This window comes from Coptis chinensis, chromosome 2, assembly GCF_015680905.1.
Source record: "Coptis chinensis isolate HL-2020 chromosome 2, ASM1568090v1, whole genome shotgun sequence".
Taxonomy (NCBI): Eukaryota; Viridiplantae; Streptophyta; class Magnoliopsida; order Ranunculales; family Ranunculaceae; genus Coptis; species Coptis chinensis.
This window is the reverse complement of record NC_141457.1, coordinates 45594615-45617441: the sequence shown is the minus strand read 5'-3', so window position 1 is coordinate 45617441 and position 22827 is coordinate 45594615. Positions and strand designations below refer to the sequence as shown.

Below are 22827 nucleotides of genomic sequence, written 5' to 3'. Positions count from 1 at the left end.
TATAATGATAGAGAGAGAATGAGTAAAGTAGAGGACAGGTAGTTATAACTTGAGATTAATGAGCCACATTAATGACCCAATACCTCATTAATGAGGCTATGAATCACAAAGAATAAAGAATAATATAATTAGAATTTAAAGCACACCTTGTGAACAAGCTTCAAATCCAAAAGATCTGGTTGGAGGAAAACTTTGTGAACTTTTGAGGAAGAAGATAAGTTGCCCTTGGGACACGTGCAAACAGTAATTGAGAAGAATTGAAGAAGAACAAACCAGATACTAGGTTGAATTTTCGAATACTAGGTTGATCAATCTGAAGTCAGAACTAGATAATCTCTCTCATGCATTTAATGCATGGAAATGAGGTGTCATGTAGGGGTACAATGAGAATTCCAGTTCCTACAGGTTAAATGGGTGATTTCACTTTAATTTTGAATATTTTTTGGTTTTTAATTTAAGGGACTATATAGACAATTTATATGATCAGTAAAGGCCAAATCTAAGAATCTACGTGGGCCCCAAAAGTGGGTCTGACGTCCGACATCATATTGTGGAATAAAACATGTGAGTACCGATTTTGGTATGTTTGTTAACTCGGGGTCCGATTTTTTAAGTTGCCCTTACCCTAAACTAGTGAGTTTGTTTCACACATTTTCCACCGAGTTAATCGAGTTAACTCATTCTCTTCCTCAAGAATGCACAAATCATGATTCTTCATCTAAAAAACCTAAATCAGTAAAGTGCTAACTTTAACACCCAAACACAGTCTCTATCATTGGATAAGAAGATTTCCCAACAGCTACATTGTACTGTCCTCTGTATATTTTGATAAGAGATTCACTTAACAAGTGATAAATGGGTAATGAACCAGAACAATCTCTGTTTAATCAGAGCCTATTTTCTTTTGTCTACTTTCTTCTCTCCTTTGTCTCTATTGTTGTTCAGTACATATAGCACTTTGCTTTCTCTCTCCCTGCTATAACATGATATCTAGGCCTTACATGTGGCACCATCTAATGGTTACCTTATTCGAAAAGGCTGAAATACTAAACTACCCTAGTACATCTAGAATAAGACACCCATAACCTGAGTCATGGGACATGACAATACCTTCCCCTCCAAACGTCCTTGTCCTCAAGGATGAAAGTTTGGGAACCTTCTGTTTCTTGTACATGATATCCAGTCCTTAGTCGATGCCTATCTATCCTTTTTGCAGCTTCAATCACCAGAGTTTCAAGGTATCATTTTCACAATGCAACTTGATGACATCCATAGTAGCCATAGCTATAACTAATCTTGCACCATTCATCATGCATCTAAGCGTATTAGCCAGACCAATATGATTTAAATCATCTTTTAGCAGCAGTAACGACACCAGGGTCCTCCTGGGATGAATAATGAAATGCGAAGATCTCTTTCTGGCAGCAAGTAGCGTAGTGCAACTTCACATCAGCGGGTACCAACAGATTATCAGAAGTTTCAGCAGGCAAATTGATCTTGAGCATTGTGCAATCACATGCACAAAAAGGTTTATATAGCTTCTTCACTTGTTTCATGGAAGCATCTCTATCTGCTACCTTAGGATCTAAACCACCAATGACTTTAGCAGCATCTTCAGTGATTCCTTTGAAAACGCCAATAGGCACCATAGTAATTATGTCAAGAAAACTTTCTGCTTGGCCTTCGATGCCGGTTCATCCCTTTCTACAAGCAAGTATAAGAGGACCACAAGTTGTACGGTCAAAAGTGATGGCAAAGCACATGTCATTGACCAATGATAAGTTTTCACACAAGTAGAGCTTGCTAACAACTTCTCCCATGTTCACAGATTCAATGCTACCTCTATCACGATTCTTGGCAACAGAAATAGAGGGAAAAAATTTGTTGTTAGTCAAGTCAACAAGTGGTCTTCTATTAGATAAGCTAGTACCCTTGGCCTGATTCCCTCATTTAGTAAATTAAGTACCTCCTCCAAATTTTCATTTTCTTCACTAGTGCTCGTATTTTCATCAATGTGAAAACAAGTTAGTGTTGGGCCAATACTCAGCTGCTTCTTAAAACTATGAGCAAGTAGAACTGAAGGTGTAAAAGGAAGACACCTGACCAAATTTGGGAGACTACTAGTATGAGAAATCAGTTGAATCCCAACAATTTCACCAATAAGAGAAGCCAAAATAGGTGTGTTGTCATTTATTTTATTCTCCAAATATCCATGTAAACTCTTTCTGTACTCAGCAACGATCGTGAGCCTCCCGACAAATTGATCGATATTAGTCAAGTCACTTATAGAAAAATATTGTCCCATAGATGCTTTGGCTGCTTCTGCAAGCTCCCCTTCCAAAACCCAACTTCTCACCAATTGAAAAATTGGAGAGCATGCTCAGAAAAGTAGACGCCACATAAACTCTTGCACCAATGAATCACCGTACTGAGCATGATAATGAATTGCACCAGCCATTGCAACACCTTTCAAAACCTTACAATTATCAACCAAAATAGCCATCCATCTCATCTTAATTGTTTGCTTCACAAACCAAACCAACAACCTTCTCGACGAAAAGTAATTCGCCAAAATCACCACCTGATGCAACAATTGTACTTTAAGCACTGCCGATAACTTACAATACACAGAAAGCTCATCTTGCAATGCGGCACGAAGAGTTTGTCGAACTGTTCCAACATCTCCAACTAGTGACTTATCCACATTTCCATAAACATAACATTTTCCTCTATCAAACAATCGCCTTAATTCACAAAACTTCATAACCATTACTTTTGTTGCTCTTAGCCCTTTAATTAAATCTAAAACAACACAACCATCTAAACTGTTATCAAATTCCACAACACACTTCCCATTAATTCCTTTACAAGCATGTAAAACATCTCCACAAAAAATTGCTTCATTAACCTCACTCTCTTCTTTCAGTAAATCCCCATACTCCAAAACAAACAAGAACTCATTACTTTGTTTACTCTTTTCTATTGTTCTACGATACCCATTATTCGAATCGTCAAATAAAAGCGGAATTCCATCGGTAATTGTCGATACAGAAAAACTGGGAGAAACCATGAAATCAGATTTCTTCTCATTTATTTGTTCATTAGGAACAACTTTAAGTAAATGAAGTAAACCCCATTTGTTTTCAGCACTACCAATACCATTTTTTGATGAAAAGTCGGCATTCAAATATGCAGAAGTTAAAGCATCGGACGATTTACCTTTGTGGCCTAGATTTTGTTTAATTGATTATGCTATTGATGATTTGTCTATTAAAGTTGATGGTATTTTCATTGAGCATTTGAGTGTATTTTCTAAGTTGGCTTTAGCTTCAATGAAGGTCTCTAATGGTGTCTCAGCGTTTGAAGAAAGTCCTAAATCAGTTTGTATACTCCATATCATTTAGCAGCTTAAATAGCTTGTCAAATCGCTCATCCATCCTTTTCTCATAACTCTCCCATGTTTGAGCCTCTCTCTCCACTCTTTCTGCTAGTTGAGAAACCCCATATTGCATCTCCATCATCTCGAATGCTCTGATACCAATTGTACTGTCCTCAGTATATTGTACATTTTGATAAGAGATTCACTTAACAAGTGATAAATGGGAAATGAACCAGAACAATTTAATCAGAGCCTATTTTCTTTTGTCTACTTTATTCTCTCCTTTGTCTCTATATTGTTGTTAAGTACATATAGCTCTTTGCTTTCTCTCTCGCTGCTATAACATTATATCTAGGCGTTATATGTGGCACCATCTAATGGTTACCTGATTCTAAATGGCTGAAATACTAAACTATCCTAGTACATCTAGAATAAGACACCCATAACCTGATTCCTGGGACACTACTAACTGCTCCGATTGTTGGGATCCAAAAACGAATAAAAGTTCAATAACTATAGCCTATAATAGGTTGTATTTCATTGCAAAACATTTACGGCAGTAATGAGTTTATCCTTATTAATTCCTTTGTAGGTTTTTGGCTTCAATAACTAAAGACACGAGAGGGCCACCGTAACTTTTTGAACATGACTGGACTTGTGGTCCAGGTTCGGCCCAAATAGTTATTAAATATTTTATAAATAAATCGGGATCTTGAAAAAACTCACAAACACAAACAGAGAGAGAAATCCCAATATGGATCCAATTCAGGTACATACAAATATATATCAAAACAATCAATTAAATCTTGTTTTCTTTATAAATAAATGATTTAATTTGCAGCCTGTAGGAGAGAATTACGCGAACCCAAAGACATGTTTCTTTCATGTTTTATTCAAGGTTAGAAAATTTATTTACTCATTTTCGATTTAATAAATATTATTTGATTTTTGTGGATTGTGTTTTGTACAGGCTGGAGCGTTGGCATTTTATATACTGTCGGCTTTGTTTTTTAATAGCTTTGTTATTATTTTCGTGGTTACTGTGTTACTTGCTGCTCTTGATTTTTGGGTGGTTAAGAATGTGAGTGGGAGGATTTTAGTTGGGTTGAGATGGTGGAATGAGATTAATGATTTGGGTGAGAGTGTTTGGAAATATGAATGCCTTGATCAAGAGGTATAAATACTGTTTTTACATTTCGTCTTTTTTGTTGTTTTACATTAACTGTATTTATTTAATGTTATATATATGTTTTGCTGTTTCTTATTTTAGTCGTTGTCCCGGATGAACAAGAAGGACTCGTGGCTGTTCTGGTGGACTCTTTACATTACGGTAAGAAAACTCCTCGTTAAATTTGCTTTATCATTTATTTTGTCAATGCAATTAGTCTATCAAGACATGGTTGAGTTTTCTTTATTGCTGTGTTTGTTTACTAGTTTCCTTTGGAAGTATGCCATATATACATATTTTTTATTGTGCAGGCAGTAGCTTGGATCTTTCTTGGAATATTCTCACTCATTAGATTTCAACCAGATTATCTTCTAGTTGTAGGGGTTTGTTTGACCCTCAGCATAGCCAACATTGTTGGTTTCACCAAGTGCCGCAAAGGTATGTTTTTTTTCTTCTTCTATTTATTCAGATATAGGTTGACATATCATGTAAGTTCGGATGACAGGATTGGGAATTTTTGCAATTCCATGATATCTTCGCCTGAATTAACAACATTGCGGGTCATTTGCAAAATATGTTATCTATTGATGATGCAAAGCACGTGCATCTCAGCTAATATATATACGTGCTTTGCATGAGGTTGATCTTTTATATTACAGTTTTGATATCTCCATAATAATGATTCATTGAGTTTACGTGCAATATTTGTCATGTTCAGAATGAATAATGTAGAATAAAAATAAATTATAAGGGAGCATTTTTTTTTTATTTAAGCTGTTTGGAGACTTGATTGGTATTTAGTATTTAACTTGGCAAATTGTTGATTACAATAAGATTTCACCCATGATTGTCTCGTAGAAAACTTAGAAATTAATAGTTTTAATCAGCTGAGTTCTGGAGATGATTCTCATCATCCGATCATATAGTGAAATGGCTAAACCTGACCTTACCAAAGAGGCTTCAAGCCAGAAAAATTAGAACCTTAAGAAATACAAATGACAAGTGTTTTTTCTAAATCAGGTCCTTTTTGTTCTTCTTTTGGAGTATTAGGTGAGTATAAATCATAAGGATAAGGATCAAACCAAAAAGTACTTTCTTCCCATTCCCAATACTCCGAAGTGTTCCTTCTTTGATGCTATCCTTTGCTTTTCACATGTTTTTCAAGGGTATAGGAAGCATTACTGGATGGTTGAAGAAAAGAATTAAGGTGGAGAATTTTCCCATACTTAGCTGTCATAGCTTTTATGGTTTTACCCAAATAGAGTCAGAGACTGACAATGCCTTCCAGTAATTTTTGGCAAGCATAGCGAAATTGTTGTGTCAACTAAGTCCAAACCCTAACCCTCCAGAAGTCTTGGGCTTAGCGATGTTTCTCATTGTAGTGAGGTAGATGGCTTTGGCTTCACCAGTTGTCTCTCCAGCAGAATTTCTACATATGTTATCAGTTTTTGTAAGAGTAGATTGGAGGTGTAAGGTCACCATGGAATAACGAGGAGAGGCTTCAGCCACACTCTTTGTAGGGTTCTGCTCCAGCCTGTGACAGTACCTTAGCTTTCCAAGTCGCAACTTTTGAATATAATCTCTAATTCAAATACGATAAATCACAAATCCTTTCCTTCCTAGACTTTCTCAAATGTGAAGTTCTAAAGGAAGTTTTAGTCGACATGACAGTTAAACAGGAGAACTAAGCCCAACCTGATTCAATTCTTGTGAGCTGAAATGGAGTTTTCATTTTTTTCTCTTTAGTTTTGGTTTTCGTTTGTCTTTTAAACCATGGAAGGTTTGAAGATTGAGTCCAAAGTTTTCTATGTTGATGGAGTGAGAGTGGGTGCTCACAAAGGATTCAGGTTGGGAGAAAAAGATTGGTAGAAGAGAAATCATTATCATGAGTGAGCTGACCATGGAATGGTTTTGTAAGTCACTTAAGGAAGTGGCCAGATTAGGGATGCAAGACAAATGAAGATGGAATATTACTGATACTCTAAGTCGTCATCGTAGTTTCCTGGGAGAGGCTGTATCCAACAAAGCTGGAAGCACTTCTATTACCGGAATATCCACTCTTTAATCGCCAGGCTATGCATACATCAGAGTCTCCTATTTCAGCGAGCCATCAACTGAAGCTAGATCTTCCAACTCTCCTGTTTCTCATGGCCTGGCACAGAAATCAGATTGCAGAGATATGACGTTGGCTCTAGTGATTTCATATCAGAATGGGGTCTCTCATTTCAGCCCGGATAGGGAAGTCAACAACAGAGAAATTGATCCCAACAATTTGATTAACCTAGATATACAAGGTGGAGATATTATAGAGATGGAATGAGGCAGTCCAATGAGTGTTATTCCCATTGCTTGGGGACCTTCTGTGACACCAGATAGTGAACAAGTGACAGTGGAGTGGTTGTTTAATAATATGGAAGAGATTGCAAAAGTGGTTGGCTTATATTTTTCTGGTAGAAGAGGTAAGGTTATGAAACTTCTAAGATCTATTATGAGTAGAAAGTATGATTTCGGGGCAGCGGGGAACGATTGTAAGTCTAGTGTGGTGACGAGTACTAAGGGTGGGGGGGGGGGGGGGGAAATAAACTTGAAAAGGAGTTGAAGAGACTCACGTCGTCTATTAATTATGGCGATGATGTTGAAGGTAGTATTAGAAGAGGAAAATCTAATGTGTTTAAATGAATCACAAGATCCTTTTGTGGAATGTAAGAGGTTTAGGGAATGTGTTGAAGAGACCGTCAATTAAAGATTGTTCCGTAAAACAAGAGCTATCACGGTGATCCTTTAGGAAACCAAGCTAGAGGAGTTCCAAAGTCTGGTAGATGACATTTGGGGTATTATTGATATGGGCGGGCATTTTCTTCCAGCAGTCAACACTAGAGATGTGTGCATTTTATGGGACAAAGGGAAGGTTGAGGTGTTTGAAACTGCAGTGGGCACCTTTACAGTATCGGTCATTTGCCTCTTTAGGGGCGAGATTACGCGTAAAGTTGTGACCGGTGTGTATGGTCCATCCAATGGTTTGAATATTCAAGAATTTTGGGCCGGATTGGATGGTACTTTTGCTTTTGGGAGCGCTTACCTTGCATAGGTGGTGATTTTAATGTCTTTTGGTTGTCGAGCGAGAGGAGGGGCGGTTGTCATATTGATTCGATGATGGTGAGTTTTGATGATTTTATTACTCGTTGCGAGCTTTTAGATTTACCTCTTAAGGGTGGTCAATTTACGTGGTCTAGTAGGCAAGATAACCCCTCTCTCTAAACTTGATCGTTTTTTGGTGAGTGCTGATTGGAAGATTGGCCTCGTTTGTCTCAGAATATTGTTCCTAGTTCGGCATCTGATCATCATCCCATTGTCCTTGATAATGAAAGTGGGTCGCGAAGACCTACCCCTTTTAGGTTGGAACTCATGTGGTTTGACGATCCTAATTTTAAGGAGAATGTTAAGGACTGGTGGAACTCGTTCTCTTTGGAAGGGCGACCTGGTGTTATTTTTTCAAAAAAGTTGAAGGCGCTTAAAGAAAAGATTAAAGTGTGGAATAGAGAGGTTTTTGGGAGAATGGATAGGTGGAAAAAAGAGCTTCTCAAGGATATTAGGGATTTAGACTTGACAGAGGAGGGGGATTTTCTTTCCGATGAAGAGAGAAATTTGAGGGATGAGCTTCAAGTCTCGGCAAGAAGAGAGGAAATCTTTTGGAAACAAAAAGCAAAGGTAAAGTTGACAATTGAGGATGAACAATGTACTAAAATTTTCCACTAACTGGCCAAAGCTAGGAACCGAGTTAATTTTTTGGAGAATTTGATAATAGAAAGCCGTGAAGTTACAGGAGAGGATAACCTCAGAGAAGGTATTGTGGGTTACTATAGTAATTTGTATACTGCACCTGGACGCTTTAGACCGACGGTGGATGATTTGTGTTTGGATAGCATTTCCGATGAGGAGAAAAGATCTTTGGAGTGTTCTATTGAGGAAGATGAGGTGTGGGCAGCTATTGTTAGTTTGGGGGGAGATAGATCCCCAGGACCAGATGGGTTTCCGATTGAGTTTTACAAAAAGTATTAGGAGATTGTTCGTGTGGATTTTATGAGCATGGTGAAAGACTTCTTTGATACGGGTTTCCTTGCACATCATTTGAACAACACGTTTATTGCTCTTATTCCTAAGGTTAGTGACGCGGATGATATTAGTAACTTGAGACCGATTAGTTTGATCAGGAGTGCTTACAAGATTTTATCTATTTTATCTAAGGTTTTGTCTTTGAGGATGAAAAAAGTTATTATTTCTCAAGAGCAAGGGGCTTTCATTAGCGATAGACAAATTCTCGATGGAATCCTTATAGCTAATGAGACTATTGATGATAAGCGGAGGAGTGATGAGCCGGGTATTGTTTGTAAAGTTGATTTAACGAAGGCATATGATCATGTTAGTTGGAGGTTCCTTGGCTATGTCTTAGGGAGGATGGGGTTTGGGGTGAAATGGAGAAGATGGGTGTGGAAGTGTATATCGTCGGTATCCTTTTCAATTCTAGTAAATGGATTTCCAACAGGTTTCTTTAAGAGTTCGAGAGGTATTAGGCAAGGTGATCCACTCTCCCCTCCTCTTTATTTTGGTGGTGGAAGTTTTTGGTAGAATGATTTCGAGAGCCAACTAGAGGGGTATCTTAGAAGGTTTTAGAGTGGGTAGTGACATGGTCCGCATCTCTCATCTCCAATTTGCTGATGATACTTTGATTTTTTTTGGAGCGGAGGTGGGTCAAGTTAGATGGTTGAGGGGAATTCTTTGTTGTTTTTAGGCTTAGTGTGAATCTTGCCAAGAGCAAGATGTATGGGGAGTGTTCCCTTTTTGTGCCGTCTTGCGTCGGTGTTAGATTGTCAAGCGGATTCGTTTCCTTGTATGTATCTGGGTCTTCCTCTTGGGGCCGATGTGCGTTCTAAATATATTTGGGATCCCGTTATTGAGAGATTCCAACATAAGCTGGTAGAGTGGAGGTGTAGGTATCTCTCGAAAGGGGGTCGTTTGGACTTGATTAAGAGTACTTTGTCCTCTCTTCCAGTATACTTTGCCTCTTTTTGTCATTCCAAAGAGAGTTGCTAATAGGATTGAGAGCATCATTAGGAATTTTTTATGGGATGATTCCGAGGAGCAACATAGGTATCATTTGGTGAGGTGGGAGATTCTATGTTTGGCTAAAAATGTTGGCGGTTTGGGTTTGCGTAGTATGGTAGCGTTCAACCAAGCGCTTTTGGGTAAGTGGTTATGGCGTTTTGGGGAAGAGAGAAATAGTCTTTGGAGGAAGGTGGTTGTGTCTCGACATTTTGGGTGGGAGAGTGGTCCGGTTTCCATACCTTATGGGTGTGGAGTGAGGATGGCAATATTTAAGGTGCTCCCTTAGTTCTTAAGAGGTATTCGATACAGTTTTGCAACAGGAGATGAGATTCTTTTTTGGGAGGATCATTGGACAGGTGGTGGGGCTTTAGCCTCTGATTTTCTTTTGTTGTTTGGTCTATCCAGTTTCAAAGGGAAACCCATTTTTGATTGTATGGTTAGATCCGAGGGAGGCGAATCTTGGACTGCACAGGGCTTTGAATGATTGGGAAATTAGAGACCTAGCTTCACTGATGGAAAAGCTTGATGTGACTATCCCGAATGTACATAATGGTGATAAAAGAGTGTGGTGTCCCAGCAATAAAGGTATCTTCTCGGTTAAGTCTTTTTATTTTTTCGCTCATTTCTTGATTGTCTAATTCTAATAGTCCTAGCCCCATTCCTAAATTCCCTAGGACTATAATTTGGAAATCCAAAATTTCATCCAAGATTGCTTTCTTTGCATGGTGTGCTTCCTTGGAACGCGTCCTTACCATTGATAACCTTAGGCGTCGTAAAATGTGTTTGGTCAATTATTGTCAGTTATGTAGAAATAAAGATGGTGAATCTGTGAATCATGTACTTCTTTGGTGCCTTTTTTCTTGGAAAATATGGTATGCTTTTTTCTTTTAGAGTTGGGTATGCCCTGGCCGGGTATTGGATTTGCTTAAAGGTTGGGTCATGGCCCTTTCTCTTCTTCTGGAAATCGCATGTGGAGCTTATTATCTTTTGCGATCATGTGGGGCATTTGGCTAGAGCGAAACCGTCGTCACTTTGATGGCATCTCTATTTTGCTTAAGAAGACAATTCTTTCGATAAAAACTTTGTTATTTCGGTGGTCTTAAGTCTTCAAAGAGTTTAGAGGATGTTTCTTTGAGTCTTTTGTTGCTAGATGGGATCGTCTTATGTTTTTAGACATGGGGTGACGGTGCATGTTTGGGGGTTTTTTGTTTTTCTTCTTCTTATGTTTTGTTTCGTCGTTTGTAAATATTTATTTTTCAGTTGTTCTCTTGTAATATAGGCCTTCTCAGCCTACTTTTCTTTTATTAATGGAATATCACTTTTTACCGAGCAAAAAATAAATCACTGATTTTTTACATGAAAAAAATAATAGAAAAGCCAAGATACTTTTCAGGAGTTGACCTTCAATAAAGTTTTAGTGAGTCTCTGGTGTATAGAATGTGTATTTGAGCTGAAAACGTTGTGGACTAGCCTTTTGTCCACAACAGTCACAATAGGTGCTAAGGAGATTGTGCACTTTATTTACCTAAGTGTATGACTTAAGATTATGAGATCATTGGCCTAAAATAAATAAATAATCCCAGGTGATCTACGAACAATTTTTGTGAAAGATTTTTTTTTTTTTTTCCAGCATTAGCCAACATCTTAGAGAGGTCTCACAGTGAAAAACAAGTAGGGAGATAAGGGGTCTCCTTGCTCCGTGAAGCTTGAAACCATTTACGGGGACTACCATTGAGATGAATAGTAAATGATCGACAAAAGTCAGTATAGGAGATCCACTTACTAGAGAAACCAAGTTTACTTAGAATCTCAAGAAGGAAGTTCCATTCAGTTCGATCCTAGGCTTTTGCCATTTCAAGGCAAACCACCCCATCTTTTGCCTCTCCATGCTGTTAAATTATATGGACTGTGTCATGAACAAGTCTCACATTATCTCCAATTGATCTTTTAGGTACAAATGTTCCTTGGTTTGGGGAAATAAATTTAGATAGGAGGGGCTTGAGTCTATTAGCCAATATTTTGGATATAATTGTATATGCGACGTTACATGAAGATCTAAGTTGGATGACGAGAAGAGTTTGAGATTTTTGGAATCAAAGAAATAAAAATGTTGTCAAGGAAGGATTAAAACAGCCATAAGAGAAGGAAGTTGAACAGTAGCAGTAACATCAGACCTCTTGAAGGGTTTAAGCAATTAGGGGGGCTCCCATTTGAGAAGGATACTATATGAGCCAGTATTATGAAAAAAGTCAATATAGGAGATCCACTTACTAGAGAAACCAGGTTTACATAGAATTTCAAAAAGGAAGTTACATTAGATTCGATCCTAGGCTTTTGCCACGCTCAATTTCAAGGCAAACCACCCCTTCTTTTCCCTCTTCTTGCTCTTAAATTATATGGATCGTTGCATGCACAAGTTTCACATTTTCTTCAATGGATCTTTTAGGTACAAATGCTTCTTGGTCTGCGGAAATAAATTTCGATAGGAGGGGCTTGAGACTATTAGCCAATATTATGGATATAGTTTTATATGTAACATTAAATAAGCCTATCGGTCTGTGTTGGATGACATGGGAAGGGTTTGAGATTTTTGGAATTAAAGATAAAAAATTATTTTAAAGGGGAAAAATAAAATGGGCATAAGAGAAGAGAGTTTGAACAGTAGCAATAACATCAGATTTAACAATATACCAAAATCGGTTAGAGAAGTTTGAAAACCATCGGAGCCAGGAGTTTTATAAACTCCCATTTTAGAAAGCGTTTTTATATATATCCTCTTCAATTGGTATTGCTACAATCTTAGCATTGTCAACCTCACTAATAACAGAGTCAAAAAGAGAGAGAACTTCAGAATTGGTATTAAGCTGTTCCAAAGTGGGAGATCAGAGTAAAATTAATTTGGAAGAGAACCAATCTGGGAATTTAGAAGAGAACCAATCTGGGAATTTAGAAGAGATCAGATGGAAGTATTTTGTATTGTTTTGTCATCTCCATCCAACTGAATGCTTCTAGAGTATTGTGTCCAGTAGGTGGCTTCTTTCTCTTGGAGAGACTCCATTGCATTTCTAGTTTGAATTTTTTTAAGCAAAGATATGGTCGTCCAGGGGTTTGGAAGATTGGTTTTTTTTTTGGCTGTGCTTGTTTGTCCGTAATTTTTTTTTATATAAGTTAAAGCTAGGATAGGGATGGTTTTTATGTGAATGGGTATGTTTCTGTGGTTTGATAAGTCTTAATTCTCAAACTTCCTTCCCAGAAGATGCAAATACATGCACAGATCTAATTGTCAAAATGGCAGCAAGGTTTTCACTCATTTTTATCCTTTTATTAGTTTTATTAGTAGTGTGACACCTAATAACTACATGCGAAGCTCTCTGTTTTATCTCAAAACTACTGTTTTCAAGGTCAAGTTCTCATGGAAAATTTTACAGGCAAATAATACATAAGTAACTCTGTTAGAAATGTAAAGTTGACCACTTGTTCCTTGATAGGTAGATATCGATATGAAACAACCCTGTTAGTAAGCCACGGGAATTTGAGCCGAGCAGCTCAGGCTCGACTCGTTTAGCTCGGCTCAAACTCGTTCATTTAATAAATGAGCCAAGCTTGAGCCAATATTATAGCTCGTGTAACAAACGAGCTTGATGAAGCTCGGCTCATTAAGCAAACTACTTGGGCTCGTTCGTATATTATATGAGCCAAGCTTCATCTTTTTTCAAAGCTCACTTAATAAACGAGCCAAGCTTGAGAATAGTGAAGTTCGGCTTGATTAGCTCGAATTCCACCCTTACCTGTTAGCCATGAGGAACCAAGCAATGAAATAATAGTCAATTAGCATTGCATTAAAATTACTATACATATTCATAGTATTTAATTAAAATGAATGTCGAGGACATACTCTAGCACTGGGAGAGTTTACAATAGAAATCTAAAGCTACAAAAACTAACCTCTCCAACTTTACAAAAACTGTCCTGTCTTTTGTGTTATAAGTATGAAAAAAGTCATAGGTAGTCCCTTTTTGTTATCAATTTACAGTAACACTCTGTTTCAACATGTGGAGATCCTTAGCAGAGCGAGTGTATGCAGCAGAGTTGGAGAACCTTTAGGGCGATACTTGTATGTAAATGCTTTACATAAGGAAGAGAGTAACTTGAATTTTCATGAAATTTGGGTTGGTCTGAAGAACAGAGTAACTGATACATATACATTGGACTGTAGAAAACTACAACTCATATAGTAAGTTGCAACTCTTATAGACCCGGATACGGCAAGGTTTACATCTTAACAAAAAGTGGCTACAATGCAAACTTAAATATCAAGGGCCTAATGTATGGTGATAACTGCGTAGAAGACAATATAATGGTCGTTTGTTCTCGCCAGCCTCCTCTAACTCTTAATATGTTGCCCTTTCATTCTGGGTGGTGGAGTCTCGGACACTCAATTCCCCTCTGAATCACAACTGCAAAGAACCGAAAATATATATTCCTTTTTGTTTGAGTTTTCTTGAGAAGAGAGTGAGAGATTTTAACAAAATAAAAAGAAAAAAAAAGAAGAAGAAGAGGGAGAGAGTTGTAAAGCCATTCTTCTTTGAACATGTTTTAGGATATGCGTTTAGGAATATGGCTGGAAGTTATCACTTAACTCTAAAATTGTAGAAAAAGGGCAAAGTTAGTTTGTTAAAGTGAAAATAGTTACTTTATGGGAGGGAGATTTTCGCCCCCTTGTAGCCTTTCATATTTTCTTTCTACATCTAGTAAATACTAAAAACAGAACAAGTCGCGACAAACGCAATCAGTGGTCCGATTAATTCTCCACGTCCCATATAGTGGAAATGTTTAGTTCACAACTACTCAAGCTCCCGTCTTTCTTCGTAGTTGGAAGTTTTTGCTAGTTTTGGATTAGAATCCAACTCCACGAGAACTCTAACAAAATGAAACAACTTATTAAATGTTGTAGACTTGTAGGCTTTGATTTCCACTACACTTCTATGCTAGACTCCGAGGTGATAAACAAGTTATGAATTTTGTGCCATATCCCATTGTTTCTCTCTTTCTTCCCTTACCAATATATCATTTAATAGTTCCATTCTGTAGATTTAGAATGAGATGGAGAAATTTTAGTTGAAATGCTCCAAACAACACTCTTAACTATATAACTCATTGAATACCCTAATATTTGGGTTAGATTTGTTTCAATTTAATACATGTTTCTGTTTCTAGTTGTGGTTTAACGTTGACATTTGACAATTATTTCTGCTCACTTTTGCATAAAGCTACTTCAAGTCGATAAAACACTCTTAATCACTTAAAACTTAATAAAGCTGAAATTATGTTTAAACCTTCCCTTTTTTTCGATGAAAAGTTTAAACCTTCACTTTATATTGTTTTATGTGCTTAAAAAAGGGTAATAGTGGAAGAAAAAAAATGTTTGCAAAACAATAGGGTCATCGTTCTTTATGTATAAAAAGTATGTAGATGCGCACACACACTTTCACCTTACTGGCTGACATTATCCAGGATAACTGTCCTGTAAGTTTCTATAGACAAGAAAAACTACAATTTGTTAAAAAGAATTTTGGTCCCGTACTCCCTTCAAAACTTGATATCTTAGTTTCTTTTAAAACCCCGAAAGGTAAGTTGGGATATATTGTTTAATCTAGCCTAAGTATGTCTTTTCCTCTATGAACTCAGGAGCTGTAATATGCATCTATTACTGATTATCTTTGAAACTAAAACTAAAACTAAAACCACATGGTGGAAATAAAGAAGCTTGTATTTTTAAGGTGCGAGACATGTGGTGTTTTTTGGTCTCTCTCTCTCAATTGGTGAGATTAGTTTTACGCAAACAAATAGAAGTAGGTATGTAACTAGTGTACATCGATAAAGAACAGGGATAAGTTGGTCTTGGGACAGTAAATATTTACTGTGCGAGCACGATGCGTTAGCTCAGAAAAATTGTTCTATCTCTTTAGAGTACTAATTCCGCATCTTTTAAGCTTATTTTCTAATTTCTTTTAAAAATGGACTATTTAAAAAGACTGGCAGTCGCGGGATCAGATGGTAAGTGTTCTTAAAAGTAACAAATTCACAATATCATGAAAAGAAAAATACAGACTTTGTTGGTTATTGTGTCAGTAAAGTACGTTTTTTTACTAACTTACATTTGAATGGTTTATAAGCTTATCGTCCTTTTTATTTTCTTAGAATGTAACTATGTAACCATTCTATCTTTAGTTATTTTACTTCTCATCTTCTCGGGTTGTTATTTTTGTATTCCTTGATTTGATGTTCTCAACTATGCCTTCTCTTCCTGTAGATGCGAAGAAACAGATTCAAGCTTTTGCCTCTCAGACTATTGCATCCCGTTTCTCATCTACATTGCAGTCAGCTTTCAGCGTTGTCTGAATTTTTCGTTGAGAAATACTATTGGTTTGCATATTAAACTGGAGTGACTGAATCAAGAGAACGAAAAAAAGGAAGGGTCGTACCTGGTTTTGTTTATATCTGTATTTTTTGATACCTGCTAGGCTATTTCAGACTGCCAATATGTTCTGCCACAGTTTAATTTCTTGATCACTAGGCCCAAACTTTCAGTGCTTTGTAAGATGAGAATACGAAAAGGCTGATAGAAATTGAAGTTCCAAAAAGTGTATTGGCTTAGTTTGATGCATTTGTATTACATGGTACTCGCAGTTCAGCCTCTGTGTAATGGCGCTCCTTATTTCTGAGAATTGTTTTTCATGTTTGTTTATGGAAATGGTTCTAGAGCTCCTCAGTTGCACGACTTTTAGTTTCTATTTATTTTCCTTACAGGGTTTCTCTAGGAACCCAAGGAGAGCCAGATCAATGGATATCATGTCTTTTGTTATCAATCTGAAATAATATTTACCGGATCATCTGTACTCTGTGTAATCTCCCAGCAGTAGTTAGCAGTTCAATGCTAGTCTATCTGTAGAAGCAAGTCTGATACTGAAGGTTTTTATCCTTTTTCCTTTTGAATGTTCAGTATGAATTTAACCATCTGTACTCTGTGTAATCTCCCAGCAGTGGTTGAAACGCAGATAAGCATTCAATACTTTTTGTGTGGGCTGCTTTGAGTTTAGAAGCCCAGATCCAAAAAAAGTCAGTTCCTAGATCACTGCTCATTTCCAGGAGAGAGATAACAGTGAAAGGAGGTAGCTAGCCATTTCTTGGAGATAAGTAGATAACAGTGAGATAGAAATGGAGCCATTTCTTTGAGATAGAAATGGAGGAAACGACTGGATTGGTGAAACACGTATTGATGGCAAAGTTTAAGGACGAGATTACCCAAGACCAGATTGATCAACTCATCAAGGGATATGCCAATCTCGTTACTCTCATTGAACCCATGAAATCTTTCCACTGGTATATCTCCATTTCTTTAGTCAACTTATTTAGCGATCTGGGTATTTGTAGTTAAGCTTAATTTGGGTGTTACAGTTTTAAAACTTTTGGATTAATTTGTTATGATGATTAATATGAAGTTATGCCCTGACCTGCATGTGCATACCAGAAATTACCAATCATGGCATGTCTCATCTTTCATTGTAGTTTTGAGTTTTGTTTCTGTTGACCGACCTTAATCTTGTGAAATTGAATTAGTAGTCAATAAGAATTTTATAAGGTTTTTACAAGAATGGTTCATGGGATTTAGTAATAATACTTTGTAATTTCAAACAGTCAATCAAATCGTGGGATTTAGTCATAGTGGCGAAGTTTCTTTTGAGCTTTCGAGTAGTTCTTCTGTCTAATGCTCATAGGAGCAGTTTTAAGCAGTGGGATCCAATTAAAATTCTATTCTCAAAGCGCCATTCACCAAGTCTATTGCAATGCCATCTGACTTAGCATTGCTTCCAAGTTCAACCACCCAAAATACCCATTCAGCATTGGAATATAACTTGGGGAGCTCTCCTTGTCGCTAATATAAATATTTATTGTAACATCTCTTCGTGAAAAAAACATGAAGTTAATGTTTGCATCATATCTCGGGGATCATATCAGCAATTGCTGTCAGGTTGATGGGCAATGCAGTCTTTTGAGGTTCTTCATATTCCCTCTAGTTGACTGCAGAACGTACTGGCCAAGTGCCCCTGATTTGTCTATATATATATATATATTCTCCGTGTTACGCAGATTTGATTTAGTTCTATATATGTCTTGTGCTGAATGTTTCTGATATAACAGGGGGAAGGATGTGAGCGTCGAGAACCTTCATCTGGGCTTCACCCACGTATTTGAGTCCACTTTTGAGAGTCTAGAAGGTGTTGCAGAGTATATTTCTCATCCAGCTCATGTTGAATTTGCAAATGAGTTTCTGACGGCACTGGATAAAGTCCTTGTTATTGATTACAGGCCGACTACTGTCAATCTTTGAAGTCAGGGTCGTTTCTTCGAATCTCCTTTGAAAGTATACAGCTTCACATCCTATGTTGAATTTTGTATCTTGACTTATTCCATACCAGACATTATATGAGTATGGTACGTGAATGATCCAGAAAGCTACAGACAGTTTTAGCTTTTGAGTCGAATTTGTGTTTCACTATGATTATGTAGAAAATTTGTCAGGACTGAGGTCCTGATGCGGTGTTATTGTCAAGTAACAAGATGTCTGCTACTGTGTTAGAGAGCTACATAGCTCAGAACCATTGTTGCTTTTGTTATGATGTTTCATGACGTGATTTAATTACAACCCAAATATCCTAGTTATGTTCTGTAAGCAGACCCTAATAATTTTTACCTTTGGAGTAGTTTGATTGATCCTTTACATCAGTACTTTAAACTGAGCAACTTGCTTGAAAAAGCAGATAGAACCTCGCATTTTGGTGGCGTCCACCTGAAACACAAACACAGTGATGCCTCAAAATACATAATTCGTAAGGGAGCTGGTTCAAGGAGGTGAAGGTTCTCTCTTATTTGAAACAGGTACACTTTTTTGAACAATTCGTGCAGGATTGTATCAATCACAAGAGCAAGTATTACCATCCATATTATATTGGATTTTTAGATCTCACTTGTTGGATTCTAAATTCCTGTTACATGTTTTTCGCCAACAGCAACTATCATGACTTCTTATATATTCCACTTCTCACCATGCTCAAGTATATATTCCACTTCTCACCAAAGTAAGCATTTGGCAATTTTGTAGACTATATACTGGAAAGGTATGTTCGACAAACTATGAGAAAAAGAAGATACGTAAAACTCAGTCAAAGGTTCCCAACTTTCAGTATCTGCATTGAAATTCTGCCTTCGTTCATTTGAATAGCAACCTTTCTGAAGTTGGGATATGTTATTCAAACACAGCCTAAAAAAATGATGGAGACACATATATGCATTTGGCCAAAGATCTTCAACTTCTAAATTAGTCAATTTTAACCTCAACTTAATGATGAGAATCCTTAATTTGTACAGCCAATTTTACTGGGATAGATTGTGACGGATCTACATCCACCCAAGAGAAGAGTAGAAGCAGATTTGTTACTATGATCTCAGATAGTAACTGGCCAGTTTCAGCAGCTATATTGGTCACTTGCAACTAGGATCATTCACTTGAGAGTAAGTATTAGATCATTCTGCTTGTTAGTGGCGTACACTTTCTGCTGTCCAGATTTGAGTTATCTTGACCATTGTTGCTTTGCCTGAATGCGAGTTGTATCATCATCCACTCAGATGATGTGAGCATGCAGCAGGAATCCATGGTATATAACAGCAATAATGGTCATAACTTTGTCATAAAGCTGTAGTTTGATTGATGATGTGACACTCAAGGTCAACTGGTGCTTCTAACGCAAACTTTAGCATAGTTTAACCTTTGCCTGATTGTTTATGACAAATAAGGTATGATTGCCTGACGCTGTGTCTGTCAGTGAGTCTCATTTCAAAGCCTAGGACTTGAAGTTTCTTCAAAGCAAACCAAGTTACACTATGCCAGTGGAGGAAGCCTGAGATTGGAACCAGTAAATTGAACACTGATGAATCTCTTACCTTCGTAAAAGGCGAATATGAAGGCGCAGTCACCACACTAGTAGAGCTGGTTTTCTGTACACAAGAAGTTGCAAGGTAGATTCAGTATTACATTTCGAACTATTATTAGCTATTAAAGCTGGCCTTGCTGGATCTATCAAGACTGGCATTCCTAGAGTGCGTATCTGTTCGGATTCATTGCAAGCAGTAGGGTGGTGTCTGGATTAACTTGGGCTCCATGGTACTGTCAGAACACTGCACTCTATCAACAGAATGAGAGACTTGAAGCAAGCAACATCAAACATTGCTTCAACGTAGATACTGTAGATAATTCTATTACGCATTTCATCCCTCCTCTCAATCCTGAGCTGATTTGTATATCAGAGGAGGATGCAACTGATGTATCTTATGTAAGATATTGAATTTTAATGCAAGTTGGGGACTTCGATCAGGTCCGCCTAACCCCTCAACAATTCAAAGAAGAACAAAAAAAAAGTTTCACAAATATTCAGTACTTTAAACAAATACAACTATCTTGGTACTTATTAAGATATCCACAACAGCATCTTAAATTAAATTAACTGAATAAGTATGTTTTCATGTCAGAATTAAGAATACATACTACTAATGGGACACACTAGTAGCAGCTACAAAGTACACAACCACTGGTTTATTCTAATAATATCGGACGTCGGATGACATTCAATATGCATGCACAAAATGGTAGAATTTTTGCAAGCCCATCAAAAGATAAGGAAGGAAGATCAAACTGTGGCTCTGCCTGAGTCAGTACAGATATCTCGTATCCTGCATTTGCATGTGATATGCTGACGGCTTGCGTACCCCTTGAGAATAAATGAGGTATAAAAACAGCAAGAAATTCTGTCCATCATAAGCTCCAGTAGTTCTCATCGTCCAAGCAATGCAACACGATCCTTCTATATTGCCTGTGAGAGGTTGATATCGAAGAGCTCACACCGAACAGGCATCTCCATCTCATAAAAGGGATTCTTCAACACATTATCCGTGTATAATTCATAAATTAATTTCAAAAGACTCTCCATATGCTGTGCACCAGGCTTGGAGACCACAAAGAACTTGGTTCCTACATGAGACATAGACATATATATTCAAAAAAAAAAAAACGTTTCATTTCATTGTTCGGTAACAACGACATGAGCAGAGATGCATCTTTATCATCTACAAAACTAGTACAAAATGCGTAAATGAGTTTTAATTTATGTTACATGGACACACCATTTTTCCATTCTGTGTCGGGGGTACGTATCCATATATCCATGTGTCTGTGTTAGACAAACACAGACACATATTGTATTGTATGTTATATACCTCAACTTTTATATTTCCCCTGTCGGATGAGGACACATATACACGTGTCAATGTAACTTCTTAGGTTTTAACATAATTGTTTTTTTTAAAGGTAGAAAACACTGTTGCCCACTTGCGCCTTCTTACTCGGTGACAAAGCATGAGTCTAAAACTAAACCCAATTTCCAGGCCACACATGACTATTTAACAGCTAGACAACCATAATTCTAGATTATCCAGTAACTACTACACAAGGCAGAACAACTCTTTCACATCATGTTAGAGCAGAGCGCAAGGTTCACAGAAGTTGTGACCACTCACAAGTCACAACCACCAATTAACACCAACAAACCAACAAAGGGTGGTTTTTTAACAAGTAAATAAAAGTTCTATACTTTTCATCAATGTAATGAGGCATAAATTTGGACACCCGTTTACATAATAATAACTGTGTCACGCCCCAATTTTTCAGACAATATAACATTAAGATAAAAGAGCTCGATCCGAATATTCAACAATCTAATAAACCAGGACGTGAGAGGGTTTGACTCACACGAGTCCAAACTAGAACTTAAAATACCGACTATAATCTAATAAACTAAAACCAAAAATAAACATCACATTCTTAAAAACATTCGACAGAGTCTCCTCTGTATTTTCAACATTTTATAAACATAAATCCTGTCAAAACCTGAAAATCATAATAATATACATCTCATTGCTCAACCTAGTTACTTAACCGTCTTGACCAATGCCAGAACAGTAAAGTAACTGGTCGTTAAGCAATTACTGAGTAACCTTTAAGCCTCGAGACAATTTAGTTCCTTCCCTCGGAAGGCATTAGTTTCTCTAACGCGTCTAAAATCTACTAAAAACCTTGTATAATTTACATCAGGACTATTAGTTCCTCTATACAGTGTGAGGAGTCATTTTCGCAAAGTTAATCAACAAATAAAATAAATTTACCTTGTACAAAATCGTTATATGATAATCCACCCCTGTAAGAAGGTTAGTATACTTACCATCCTGCAAAGCATATTTTCAACGAGTAAAACTAGCTAACATATATAATAATTCAAATTTAACTACATAGTCTAAAATCATTATAATATAACGCACAAATATCCCTAGCCATGACCACACATATCCATCTACAGACTACACACTGTTGTGACTGACACATATATCCATTTGTGTCTTCTCGCATAACCAGTCCCTACTCTTAGTCAAGTGAGCGGAGCGAACGATCTTGGGTCGGGTGGGGGGTACGTGGACAAAAAAGTGAATTGGTTGGTTTCTGTCTGTCTGTCCTCATCCTTCCACAAACTTTGTTAATTTCTCCTCACTCGATCTCTCGCGATAGAAACTCCCTTCGCTCCCCTCTCCCAAAACTCTCGATTGCCAAAATCCATCACTCCCTGCCACACACTCTCTCTCTATCTCTTCTTCATAACACCCCACAATGTCTCGCTTTCTCGCTGGAAAATTGGTGGGGAATCAAGGTAAGTTCTAAAGTTCTACCTTTTCTATTTCATCTGTTTATCAAAGTTTTAAGTTTTCCTTTTGATTGTATCTCAGTTGTGCTTTGTGGGTTATACTTGATTATGGGTTTTCTTTGAAATAAATCTCACTTTTGGATTTTATTGAATATTTTTTTTTTGTTAGTTTATCACAAGAGATGAAAAATGGTATCGAAACTAAGAATGAAGGAAGCATAACTCATTTAATTGTGGGTTGGTGGTTTTGGGTGGACACTGTTGTTTGTACCTCTGTTAAAGTCTTTTTCCTTCAATATCCATTGTTTTGAATGTTGTTTAGAAGAGTGTGTAGAGGAACTATTTTTTAGTGAATTACTTATATGCGCGAG

The 22827-nt window shown here is 37.2% G+C and overlaps 2 protein-coding genes and 1 pseudogene across 2 annotated transcripts; 2 read left to right on the top strand and 1 right to left on the bottom strand.

The window, feature by feature from the left end:
• Positions 1-1222: 1222 nt before the first annotated feature.
• LOC147516225 (succinate--CoA ligase [ADP-forming] subunit beta, mitochondrial pseudogene) lies at positions 1223-1820 on the bottom strand (annotated as a pseudogene).
• Positions 1821-3937: 2117 nt separating this feature from the next.
• On the top strand, positions 3938-16422 carry LOC147516224 (golgi apparatus membrane protein-like protein ECHIDNA protein). The gene is made up of 6 exons (XM_086588916.1): positions 3938-4148; positions 4221-4277; positions 4350-4553; positions 4650-4709; positions 4859-4985; positions 15964-16422. Exons 1-6 carry the CDS (start codon positions 4134-4136, stop codon positions 16050-16052), a joined length of 552 nt encoding a protein of 183 aa, XP_086445042.1. The 5' UTR covers positions 3938-4133; the 3' UTR covers positions 16053-16422.
• Positions 16423-16578: 156 nt separating this feature from the next.
• On the top strand, positions 16579-18379 carry LOC147516223 (stress-response A/B barrel domain-containing protein HS1-like). Its single transcript, XM_086588917.1, has 2 exons — positions 16579-17033; positions 17853-18379. The coding sequence occupies exons 1-2, from the start codon at positions 16894-16896 to the stop codon at positions 18040-18042; spliced, it is 330 nt and encodes a 109-aa protein (XP_086445043.1). The 5' UTR covers positions 16579-16893; the 3' UTR covers positions 18043-18379.
• The last annotated feature ends 4448 nt before the right edge of the window (positions 18380-22827 follow it).

Excerpts from the sequence above, each read along its gene's own strand:
- LOC147516224 (XM_086588916.1), top strand. Across the intron at positions 4,710-4,858 it reads GGTGGACTCTTTACATTACG|GCAGTAGCTTGGATCTTTCT; the intron begins GTAAGAAAACTC and ends TTTATTGTGCAG. Across the intron at positions 4,986-15,963 it reads TTTCACCAAGTGCCGCAAAG|ATGCGAAGAAACAGATTCAA; the intron begins GTATGTTTTTTT and ends CTCTTCCTGTAG.
- LOC147516223 (XM_086588917.1), top strand. The coding sequence starts at position 16,894 with ATGGAGGAAACGACTGGATTGGTGAAACACGTATTGATGGCAAAGTTT. Across the intron at positions 17,034-17,852 it reads CCCATGAAATCTTTCCACTG|GGGGAAGGATGTGAGCGTCG; the intron begins GTATATCTCCAT and ends CTGATATAACAG.